We start from the raw sequence: 13,159 nt of genomic DNA, 5'->3' as shown, positions 1-13,159 counted from the left end.
CTAAATATCATTTCATAAAGATATGACCACCCGTTCGTAAGTTACAAATACCTCATTTTATCTAATTTTTCCGAATTATTCCCCCCCCCCCAACTCCACCAAAGAGAGAAAATCCAGTCCGGTTATGTCAGTTACGTATCTTGGACATGCTTTTATTCTTCCCACCAAGTTGTATCCTAATCTCTCCGGTTTAAGTGTTTCCAAGATTTATGCCCCCCCAAATGACGCTGGATCTGTTCAAGATTTAAAATAAGAGATCTGATTTACGAGTTTCCTCTAAATATGAGGTTTCATTAAGATCCGAACTCTCCTTCGTAAGTTAAAAATACCTCATTTTTCTAATTTTTCAGAATTAACCCTCCCCTCCCCCCGACTCCTCCAAATAGAGTGGATTCGTTCTGGTTATGTCAATCACGTATCTAGAACTTATGTTTATTTTTCCCACCAAAATTCATCCTGATCCCTCCACTCTAAGTGTTTTACAAGATTTTAGGTCCCCTCAACTCCCCCCAATGTCACCGGATCCAGAGCGTAATCGGTCCGGTTATGTCAGTCATGTATCTTGGAATTGTTTTTATTCTTCCCACCAAGTTTCATCCTGATCTCTCCGTTTTAAGTGTTTTCCAAGATTTCTGGTTCCCCCAACCCCTCCCCCCCAGTGACTCTGTATTCGGTCGGGATTTAAAAAAGAGATCTGAGTTACGAGGTCCTTCTAAATAAGAAATTTCAGTAGGATTATATCAATCCTTCGTAATTCAAAAATTACCCTCCCCTCCCAACTCTCCCAACTAGGACGGATCCGTTCCAGTTATGTTAATCACGTATCTAGAACTTCTGCTTTTTTTTCCCACCAAGTTTCATCTCGATCACTCCACTCTAAGTGTTTTCCAAGATTTTAGGGACCCCCCTCCTAACTCCCCTAAATGTCACCAGATCCGGTCGGGAATTCAAATAACAGCTCCGAGACACGATATCCTTCTAAATAACAAATTTCATTAAGATTCGATCACCCGTTCGTAAGTAAAAAACACCTCATTTTTTTCTACTTTTTTTCGATTTAACCGTCCATCCACTCCATCCCCCCCCCCCAGTTGGTCGAATTGGAAAATGACAATTTCCAATTTAATTTGGTCTGGTTCTTGATACGCCTGCGAAATTTCATCGTCCTAGCTTACCTGGAAGTGCCTAAACTAGCAAAACTGGGACCGACAGACCGACAGACTTTACGATCGCTACATCACTTGGTAGATACCAAGTGCCATAAAAAGCGATCCAAGAAACACCATCAAATTCAGCCTGTCAGCGAAATCTACTGTGAAGGGTTCGAGCTCCTATTTACAAAAATGAGGAATTTTGTATTTTTTTGGCAGAAGAAAGACCACTGATGCGGGTTTATATATTTTTTTTATTTGTTTGTTTTTTTGTCTTTTTTCCCACGGCTGATCGCATCGACCCAATGGTCTTATTAAATCAGAAAGGAGCTCTTTCCAACGGAAAAAAGTTCTAGTGCCCTGTTTTAGTGACCCAAAAATTTGGTGGGTACCTAGTCCCCTCCCAAGTCCTTTTTTCCCTAAGAAAATCCTATCAAAATTTTAAGATAGCCGTCTAATGCAGCATATTTGAACGTTCTACTCTGATTTTTGAACAAATGGCTATCTCAAAACTTAAAACAACAAAGCAACGTTAAAAATCAAAGCCAACAGAAATTATTTCGTATACAAGAGGTTGCCCCCTCCTCAATATCTTGCTCTTTACGCTAAGACTGTTGATAGTTAAAAAATTCTACTCTAATTAAACTATCCCTGTGTTTCAGTAGTCTTAAAAAGATTGGGACAAACAGTCAAACTTTAGCGTAAATAGTAAGGTATTGAGGAGCGGGTAAGCCTTCATATACAGAATAATTTCTTGTTTGTTTTGAGTTTTAATGTTGCTCCTACTTCCAGTTAAAAAAACTTGATTTTTTATTTAATTTCTGTTCGTTTTTCCGATAATACAGAGAATTCTGGCTCACCCTCCTTGAAATATAAATCCTCCACCTCACTGAAAAATCCTTCGTGAAAATTTCATCAAACGTAAAGTACAACCCCTCCCCCTCTTCAAGTTCCCTCCAGAAAGTTCCATCCTCACTGAAAATAACAATAATCTTTCAAAATTGTCTACTTAATTTTTATGAGGCTCTTTTATCTACCGGGCTATTCATAATTTTATTTAAATTTTCTCTTTTAATTTCATGCTCATCTAAATTGTCATTTTTATTATAAGCGTTGACCCATCAAGGGGTTGACAACTTCAGTGGTAAGGTACACACTTGAACCAAAAATAGGCCGATACCAACTGTGAGATATGTAGGGGACTTCCAAGCAACAGACGATTATTAGCTTATAATCATCTTTGGCAATGAGGGGTTTGCAACTTTTGCTGATTGGTGTACCTATTATCTGTTTCTGGTGTAATTGATGGTAAGAACAACTTGGTTCCCGATTGTAAGACATGTAGGGGAGTTGTAAGTAATAATCGGCTGTTAGGCTACAATGACTTCAGCGACAAGGGGTTTGGAACTTTTGCTAGTTGGTGTACCCATTATTTGTTTCCGGTGAACTTGGATGTATATCCCGGGAGAGGGACTTGTAAGTAAGAATCGGTTGCTAGAGGAGGCTCACGAGGGGCTACAAATTTGTGCAAATTGGTACACATCTATGGAATCAGGGACCCATAAATTTCCTGTAATGACTCGCCATCCAATAATAAGCGATCCTGGATGGCGAGTCATTACAGGAAATTTATGGGTCCCTGATGGTATTTTGATCCTGAAAAGTTACAGATAGCTTTATAATACCAACTAGATTACATAAGATAATGTTCCAAGTTTCCATCCGTCACGATGTCTACGATTGAAAAGGATAAAGTTCAACCGGCTGCAAAGTGACATTTAGGGGCCTAGTAAGTAATAATCGGCTGTTAGGTTACAATCATTTTCAGAGATGAGGAGTTTGCAACTTTTGCTTGTTGGTGTACCCATTATTTGTTTCCGGTTGAACTTGATGTCTATCTCGGGAGAGGGACTTGTAAGTAAAAATCGGTTCACTTTAGGCTAGAAATTTGTCCAAATTGGTGCACATTGTATTCGATCCCTGTAAATCTGTCGGTAAGAAAGTTCATATCGATGGTCTATCAATCACTGTAACCTAGAATTAAGATGTTACGCAACGGGTACAAACGATAATACAAAACAATGAGGTAGTTTCGTAATAATTAATAGAATGTCATCTATGGTATTTTGATCCTGAAAAGCTCCGGATAGTTTTATAATTAATACCAACTAGATTATACAAGATATTGTTCCTAGTTTTCATCCGTTACGATGTCTACGATTGAAAAAGATAATGTTCAACTGGCTGCAAAGTCAATTTAGTCCTTTCTTTCAATATTCTTCTGTTGTTGTTTTTTCAACGCTGGGGTGTGATCATGTGATTACTGATTGCGTTCTTCTTAGAACATACTGTTTTAAAAGCTTCGACAGGCTGACAACTTCAGCATTTAACCGATAGCGAAGAAACAAGTACAAACAATAATGTAAAACAGTGAGGTAGTTTCGTAATAATTAATAGAGTATCATCTATGGTATTTTGATCCTGAAAAGTTACGGATAGCAAGACAGATAGAATTTTTTTTTTCACTGGCAATCGATAGACCTTGATGAGCTGATTAAAGTATATCTCATCCATTTTTTGGTACGAAAATTCCTTCATGAGATACACCAGTTTGAAAGTTTCAAGGGGTTGACAACTTCAGTGGTAAGGTACACACTTAAACCAAAAATAGGCTGATACTAATTGTGAGATATGTAGGGAACTTCCAAGCAACAGTCGACTATTAGCTGATAATCATCTTTGGCAATGAGGGGTTTGCAACTTTTGCTGATTGGTGTACCTATTATCTGTTTCTGGTGTATTTAATAGTAAGAACAACTTGGTTCCCGATTGTGAGACATGTAGAGGTGTTGTAAGTAATAATCAGCTGTTACGCTACAATGATCTTCAGCGACGAGGGGTTTGCAACTTTTGCTAGTTGGTGTACCCATTATTTGTTTCCGGTAAACTTGATGTATATCACGGGAGAGGGACTTGTAAGTAAGAATCGGTTGCTAGAGGAGGCTCATGAGGGGCTACAAATTTGTGCAAATTGGTACACATCTATGGTCTTTTGATCCTGAAAAGTTACAGATAGCTTTATAATACCAAGATTATATAAGATAATGTTCCAAGTTTCCATCGGTCACGATGTCTACGATTGAAAAGGATAAAGTTCAACCGGCTGCAAAGTGACATTTAGGGGCCTAGTAGGTAATAATTGGCTGTTAGGTTACAATCCTCTTCAACGATGAGGGGTTTGCGACTTTTGCCTGTTGGTGTATCTGTTATTTGTTTCCGGTTGAACCTGATGTCTATCACGGAAGAGGGACTAGTAAGTAACAATCGGTTCACTTTAGGCAAGAAATTTGTGGAAATTGGTGCACATTGTATTCGATCCCTGTAAATCTACCAGTTTGAAAGTTTCAAAGGGTTGACAACTTCAGTAGCAAGGTATACACAGAAAACAAAAATAGGCCAATACCAATTGTGAGACATGTAGGGGACACGTAAGCAACAGTCGGCTGTTAGCTCATAATCATCTTCGGCAATGAGAGATTTGTCACTTTTGCTAGTTGGTGTACCTATTATTTGTTTTCGGTGTATTTGATGGTTAAGCCAATTTGGTTCCAGTGGTAAGACACGTAGGGAACTTGTAAGTAATAATCGGCTGTTAGGTACAATCATCTTCAGAGATGAGGGGTTTGCAACTTTTGGTAGTTGGTGTATCCATTTATTTGTTTCCGGTAAACTTGATGTCTATCACGGGAAAGGAACTTGTAAATAAGAATCTGTTGTACGCTGTTAGCTCATAATCATCTTGGGCAATGAAGGGTTTGCAACTTTTGCTAGTTGGTTTACGTAATATTTGTTTTCGCTGTATTTGATGGTTAGATCAATTTAGTTCAAGACATGTAGGAGACTTGTAAATAATAATCGGCTGTTAGGCTACAATCATCTTCAGCGATGAGGGGTTTGCAACTTCTACTAGTTGCTGTACCCATTTATTTGTTTCCTGTGAAGTTAACGTCTATCACGGGAAAGGGACTTGTAAATAAGAATCGGTTCACTTCGGGCTAGAAATGTGTGCAGTTTGGTACACATTGTATTCAATCTCTGTAAATCTGACAGAATTAAATGTTTACACAACGAGTACAAACGATAACGTAAAACAATGAGATAGTTTCAAAATAATTAATACAGTCTCATGTATGGTATTTCGATCATGAAAAGTAACGGATAGCTTCATAATACCAACTAGATCGTATAAGATATTGTTCCAAGTTTTCATCCGTCACAATGTCTACGATTGAACAGGATAAGGTTCAACTGGCTGCAAAGTCAATTTGCTAGTTATGTCATGGAACTTAGTTGGCATTATAAAGTTATCCGTAACTTTGCCAGATGAGAATACGATAGGTGTAACTCAACTAAATATAGAACATGTCATGCGACAAGGCTGTGAATAAAATGTATCGGAAATACAAACAGTGATATTAAATTTTTTCGACTATTCAGATCATAAATACAACTGTTAAAAGTCTTAAAAAATGTAACTTTAGTAGTCGTTTAATATTTACAAGAGAAGCAAATATGGTCCAAGATAGAGAAAAATGAATTATATTCGTTGGTTATGCGAAACAGGGCAAAAGAACACAGAACAGTAAAACTCAAGAGGTAAAAAGTTCAGTAGCAAATATTGTAATATGTATCATTTATAATAGGCAAACATAAAAGGAAGAGAAGGTCAACATTGGAATATGACAAATGTTTATATTACATATCATGCAAGTTACTTGGTACAAACACTAAAAATGGAACTAAGTAAAAAAAAAAAAAAGAAAAAACATCAGTTTTGGCTAACTTGTCTCTAGTGCGACGATAACTGGGTTGTGGTAACTGTAATACGTCACTAGATTCTTGGCTAACCATTTTGCTGGCGATTTTACATATACATGGTCTAGTAACGTTCCTTTTCTAGTAGTATACTTTTCAACAAGCTGTTGAAAACTCCATTTTTCAAAATGGGAAGGAAGAAAAGAGTCTTCGTTAATGTTGACATTGAAATCTCCAACGATAACTGTGTGCTTGATGTCTTTGTTCGTAGACGCAATTTGTACGAGTTGCTCTGGTATCGTCCTAAGATATTTCTCTGGCGTCTTCGGTGGCTTATATACCACAGCAATTAGCAGTGTAATTCCTTGTTCTGTTACAACGGTGACAGCTACAAAATCAAGATTTGTGTTTGACATGTCAACGGTTGAGACAAACTTAGACTTTGGGTTAAGAAATAGAAGTACTCCTCTGTTTCTTTTTTTCGTGTAGTTGGAGGCAATTGTTGTCATTTGGCAGAACGGCTGAAGCTGAGGTTGTTCGGTATCACCTGTTTCTGTGAAACAGAACATGTCGCATTGTAACAGATCTGTGTAGGCGATGATATCTTGTCGGTGCACTTCAAAATCTTCAACGTTTTGGGAAAAGATTGTGAACGGGAAGGGAATGTGTTTGTCGTGGAAATACCAGTTTGCTAATGTGCAACTGAAAACTCGCATGCTCTGTAATGCGTTCTCAATCTTTTCATCACAGTATAAACTGTCAGTATTCAGTTCTTCGATGTACAGGTTAGTCAGTTCCTTTACGCGTGAAATAGCTGTATAGCCTTGTCCCGGCTGAAATATGTTTGAGATACTGATGACAGCGCTTGAAAAGGTTTGTCCTTGAACTTTATGGACGGTCAAACTCCATGCTAGTTGTAAAGGGTACTGGTGACGCATAATGCTTCTACTAGGAAGCATTTCTGACTGAAAGTGAATGGGTACATCAAGAGATTCTGCATAGGGAAATCCAATTCGGTATTTTGCGTTAAAAAGTTGGCCTGTGGCAAAAAAATCAACTTTTGAACTAAGACAGATAGAATTTTTTTCGACGGCAATCGATAGCTCTTGATGAACTCATCAAAGTATATGTCATCCATTTTTTGGCACAAAAATTCTTTCATGAGATATACTCATAGTTTCAAGGGGTGGACAACTTCAGTAGTAGGGTACACACTGAAACCAAAAATAGGCCGATACCAATTGTGAGACAAATATAGGACTTTTAAGCAACAGTCGCCTGTTATACCATAATCATCTTCGGCAATAAGGGGTTTGTAACTTTGGCTAGTTGGTGTACCTAATATTTCTTTCCGGTGTATTTGATGGCAAGACCAATTTGAGTCCAGTGGTAAGACATGCAAGGGACTTGTAAGTAATAATCGTCTGTTAGGCTACAATCATCTTCAGTGAAGAGGGGTTTGTAACTTTTGCTAGTTGTTGTAGCCTACGCATACTCACTGTAACCTAGAATTAAGTGTTTATGCAACGGGTACAAATGATAACATAAAACAATGAAAGCACTGCGGGGTTTGTAACTTGCGAGTTGTTGTACCCATACTCACTGTAACATAGAATTAAGTGTTTACGCAACGGGTACAAACGATAACGTGAAACAATGAGGCAGTTTCGTAATAATTAATAGAGTTTCATCTATGGTATTTTGATCATGAAAAGTTACGGATAGCTTTATAATACCAACTAGATTATATAAGATATTGTTCTAAGTCTTGATCCGTCACGATGTCTATGATTGAAAAGGATAAAGTTCAACTGGCTGCTAAGTCAATTAAGTCCCTTCTTTCGATATTCTTTTGTTATTGTTGTTTTTTCAACGCTGAGGAATAGCCTTTGATCATGTGATTACTGATCGCATTTTTCTTTGAACATAACGTTTTAAAAGTTTCGATACGCTGACAACTTCAGCGTTTAACCGACAGCAAAGAAAGAAAACCAAAGTGTTGCTCTCGCAACACTTTATTCGGCGAAGCCGGACAAAGGTTGCAGCAACACTTCACGTTGTTCAGGCAACGTTGGTCTAGTTTTTGCTCTTCTTGGTAATGTAAAAGTTTCGTTTTTACCTCAGTGTGAAATTTAAAAATGTTCCATTCTACATAATACTACATAACTACTGCATAACACTGCATAACAACAGACCATTCTACATAACAGTTCAAAATAGTGCAAAGGTTTTGACAAACCCGCCTCTTCAAGCATCACATGACTGTCACTTGACTATTTTTTGCCACAGAAAAGTATCGATTGTATTCCACTTTTCATGAATTTTTTTAGTAGGGTCACTATTTATGGCCAGGTTTTGGCGAAAATATACGGGTCCTTGATTGGATAATGAGAAGGTGTGATAACGAACCAATTGCTGTTGAATCTCCCATTGGATTGTTGCCAAAAGAGGGGAGCATTAATCTAGAAGGTTTACCAGATCCTATCAACTGGGAGGAGCTGTTTGAATTACCAGAAGATTTTTGGAGGCGAGAGGTACGGCCAAATCCGTTTTGATTTTTGGCTTTTGACTCATAGAGAATATTGGTATTATTTCAAAGTTTACAACCATGAATTTCAAACAAAGTACTTCAGAAGATATTGTTTCATTTTTCTCTTTTATTACTATCACATCTTCTTTTTGTTCAATTTCCTAAGCCTTGCGTGATTTTCAATTCAAAGTTGTGTTCCTCAAGTCAAAGGGAGCCAGTTAATCAGAAAGCGTGGCCATTTTTAATCAGTAATTTTTTATTACTATCGCTATAGGCTGCAAAAGAAACAGAAGTGTGTGTATCAAAAATGCATGTCATTTGTGGCTATATAGAAAGAATGATTTTTTTTTGTTCATCGTAAAAAAAAATGCATAGAGAAACGTAATAAGAGACAAAATTACAAGAGAAAATAAACAAAATAGTAAAATATTTTTATAAAATTTTGAGTTTTTCGGTGAAATATGCCTTTTCAAAACATACCTCTTCTCCTAACATTTTGCTAATATTCCTAGTTACATGTCTAATTTTTATCCCTAGAATGTTTTCTGATGTTTGACGAACTATAATTGTCCCATTCATTTGTGTGAATTATAATATTTAAGAGTCGCCAATTGCATATAAATCTGCTCTTGGAAAATTCCTTTAAACTTCTTATTCTAATGTTTATCAAAGTCATATCTACCGGGTATGTACCCATTCTAAATTTAGGTCCCTGTGTGCTCAAATTCTCTTTACCGTCTTGCCAATCTTTGATCAAACAGTTCGTGGTAACGAACTGTAGTAAGGAGCGACCCGGTTCAATAGTAACCAAATCTCTAAAAAAACGAAATTTTGATATCAATAATTACATCAAAAGAATTGCATTTTAATGTTGATTTTAAATATATAAGTTTCATCAAGTTTAGTCTTACCCATCAAAAGTTACGAGCCTGATAAAATTTGTCCCGTTTTAGAAAATAGGGGGAAAGACCCCTAAATTGTCATAGAATCTTAACGAAAATCAGACCATCAGATTCAGCGTATCAGAGAACCCTACTGTTCAATAAGACAAATCACAGATGCGTGCTTATTTGTTTGTTTTTTTTTTTTTTTTTTTTTTTTCGTTTTCCCTGGGGTGATTGTATTGACCCAGTGGTCCTAGAATTTTGCGAGAGGGCTCATTCGAACAGTAATGAAAAGTTCTAGTGCCCTTTTTAAGTGACCAAAAATTGGAGGGTATCTAGACCCCCTCCCACGTTCATTTTTTTCCCAAAGTCGTCAGATCAGAATTCTGATATAGCCATTTTATTCAGCATAGTCGAAAAACCTTATAACTATGTCTTTGGGGACGACTTACTCCCCCACAGTCCCCGTGGGAGGGGCTGCAAGTTACAAACTTTGACCAGTGTTTGCATAATGTAATGGTTATTGGGAAGTGTATAGACGTTTTCAGGGGGATTTTTTGGTTGGGAGGAGGGGTTGAGAAGAGGGGTTATGTGGGGGAAACTTTACATGGAGGGATTTTTCATGGGGGAAGAAGATTTCCATGAAGGGAGCGCAGCATTTTCTAACATTTAAAAAACGATTAAAATAAATATTAAACAGTTTTTTTTCAACTGAAAGTAAGTAGTAGCATTAAAACTTAAAACGAACGGAAAATATTACGCATATAAGGGGTTCACCTCCTCCTAATACCTCACTCTTTACGCTAAAGTATTTTTAGTAATTTCAACTATTTATTCTACGGCCTTTGTGATTCAGGGGACAAAATTTAAGCTTTAGTGTAAAGAGCGAGGTATTGACGAGTGGGCGAACCCTTTCATATACGTAATAAAAACATACGAATATAGAAGTTTGTTCCGTAAGCTAAATCGTAAGTTACGTATATCTTTTACTAATGAAAACGTTCGTAAAAAACTAAAAGTTCTAGTTGCTTTATTAAGTACCCTAGAAACTGGAGGGCAACTGGGTCTCCTCCCCCCTCATTTTTTCTTATAATCATTTGATCAAAACCATGGGAAAGCCATTTAGCCAAATAAACAAATATACAAATTTCGCTTTAATTATTTATCTGTGGAGAGCCGAAATCAAAACATAGATTAACTAAAAAACGTTCAGAAATTGTATAAAAAAACAATTTTTTTTAACTGAAAGTAAGCAGCGACATTAAAACTTAAAACGAACAGAAATTACCCCGTATATGAAAGGGGATGTTCCATCTTCAACACCCTCCTCTTTACGCTAAAGTTTATACTGTTTTAAAAAGTAGAGTTGAGAGAAAGAGTCTAACTTTAGCGTTGAAGAGGGAACAGCCCCTTTCATATACGGGGTAATTTCTGTTCGTTTTAAGTTTTAATGCCGCTCCTTATTTCAGTTAAAAAAACTTGTTTTTTATGTTTAATTTACAATAAAATCACCAATAAGATGAAGTGTCTTACCCTGATGTGGGCACCAAATTAACTTATGATTAGATACATATAATGTCTTGTAGATTACGATTGCTATTTCTCTTCTCTGCACCATATCAGCCTAAGGTAGGACACTATAACACGTAATATATAGTAATCTGTAAATTAAGCTCCAATAAAAAATAACAAATTTCAACCTGAAAGCTAAATTTTTTGTTCCTGCACCAACATGTAAAAATTGATCTAAGCTGCAGCAGTCGGCTCTAAAGGGGCAAATGTCACTACTTAGAAGGTATTTAAGATCATACTTAAATATTTGCCATGATAGCTTAAAATGGAAAAAAAAATCAGAAACAAAACACAACACTTTCATCGAAGACCTAACCTAATTCAAAAAATTATTCAGAAGTGGTTATCAACTAGCCAAAATATTTTTGCAAGGAGTCTGAAATTTTTTTGACTGGCTGATCATATTGATGACATTATTTTGGCAAATAATGGATCTAAACTTTAAAGTCGGTAAAACAATAGAAAAATCGGTCTTAAGCACGGTAAACTACAGTAAAATCGGCGAAAACTCCTCACCAACTATTCACACTAAAATTCCACTGACAATTTTAAGAGTTCGTTCAAAGTAAAAAAAAAAGAACAATAGAACAAAGGACTTGTGTACCTGTTGTAGTGTTAACCTATTGACTTCCATGTGTGTTATTAACCTACTCAAATTCAAGTGTTTGAATCAAAAGCTGAACTGATGAAAATAGCATTCTAACGTACCCGCTTAAGATATATTTATTACTGTTTTTACTTTTAATTGTATTCCTTTCAATTAGATAGGAAAATTAATTGCTTTGGATTTGACCTTAGCTTGGTAATACGGGACCCAGAGATCAAATCACGCTGCAGGAATGCACTGCAGGGCCGACGCAGGGACCTTAGTAGTCAAGAAGTGTCGTTAATTCTTAAATAAAAATTAATTGCTTGAGCAAAACTTTCATTTTAAGCAATTTTAGAGGGCATTAGATGGCCCGAAAAAGGTGACAGCTCTTGTCTTTAGACAAGATTCAAACTTAAGTCTGAAAGTCGCTTAGAAAAGTAAACTAATGTACAATGAAAAATTAAACTGTCCGAGCATGGCCCTCTAAAAAGGGGCGAAACCTCTTTTTCGATTGGTTTGAAATCTATCCTAACAATACATATGTTTTATTTTATTGAGATACTTGATGACAGTAATTTACCTGATTTAATTGTCAACCCTATCATTTCATCATTTTATTTATATCATGATTAGTATTTTCAAGCTGGAATTAAATGTACTTTTTCGTTCTAGTGATAAATTGAATAAGCCTCTACTTTCAGATGAATGACATTGAAACCTACTTCAATCAGCAGATTGGAGAGGATCTACCACCAGCTATACGGGAAGAAATTGAGAACCAGAAAAAGAGATTGGGTATTTCTAAGTGAGAAAATGGTCGTTAATCTCTTGGTTCAAGTTAGGCTTCTACGTTTCTCTTTTTTATCTACTTTATTTTCTACTGTGTTTTAGATACTGCAATTAAAGATGCTTAAAAGTTGTTCACCATTAGATATTCATTAACTGACGAAAGATTTACTTATTGTAATTAAACAAAAAAGCAACTTTTTCACAATGAAAGTAAGTAGCAGTATTAAAACTTGAAACGAGGAGAAATTATTCTTTACATGAGGGGACTGCCCATTTTAGTCCATCCCTTTTTACATTAAAGTTTGACTTTGTCGAAATCCTTTAAAAACAACAACTGAAAAACAAGGGCCGCTGAATTGGAATTAGAAGCTTATTAAAGCACTAAAAAGCTTTTACGTAATACTTTTTCCTTATATGATAGGGTCCAATTAGTCCTGTACCTTACGATTATAAATTCTGAGCCTATCAAGACATGAGTTTTTAGGCCTTTTTTCATGCTCATAGTTTTTTTGGGAGAAGGGAGTCTTGCTCCAAGTTGGACCTCACTTTTAGTTGATTTTTTTTTTTAATTCAATATCTGATTGTTCTTCAAATAATGCTTAGGAATCTCCTTCGGTCGAAGATTCTTCCCAAAAAAATACTGTCGTGGAAAATTCTTGACTTGACTTACTTGACTTATGTCTCCTGCTGAGCACTGCTCAGCGTAGAGAGTGACGTCTGGCTCCTCCATCCGCTTCGGTCTATGGCGAGTATTCGCTCTCCCCCCTGCCTGATGTTTGCCATCGTCAGGAACTCGGACAGGCTGTCGGGCCAACGTTTCTTCGGTCGG

The 13,159-nt window shown here is 36.5% G+C and overlaps 1 protein-coding gene across 1 annotated transcript in view; it reads left to right on the top strand.

Annotated features, from left to right (window-relative positions):
* LOC136032839 (phosphoenolpyruvate carboxykinase [GTP]-like) overlaps nucleotides 1-12,460 on the top strand; it is a 53,703-nt gene extending 41,243 nt beyond the window's left edge. The window contains exons 10-11 of the mRNA XM_065713248.1: nucleotides 8,300-8,500; nucleotides 12,243-12,460. Of these exons, the coding sequence (XP_065569320.1) occupies nucleotides 8,300-8,500; nucleotides 12,243-12,350 (309 nt within the window). The 3' untranslated portion in view covers nucleotides 12,351-12,460. The remainder of the gene's footprint in view (nucleotides 1-8,299; nucleotides 8,501-12,242) is intronic.
* Nucleotides 12,461-13,159: the final 699 nt, after the last annotated feature.

The sequence above is a fragment of the Artemia franciscana genome, chromosome 11, assembly GCF_032884065.1.
Source record: "Artemia franciscana chromosome 11, ASM3288406v1, whole genome shotgun sequence".
NCBI lineage: Eukaryota > Metazoa > Arthropoda > Branchiopoda > Anostraca > Artemiidae > Artemia > Artemia franciscana.
Note: the sequence above shows the minus strand (reverse complement) of the source record. Positions and strands in the feature narration are given on the sequence as shown.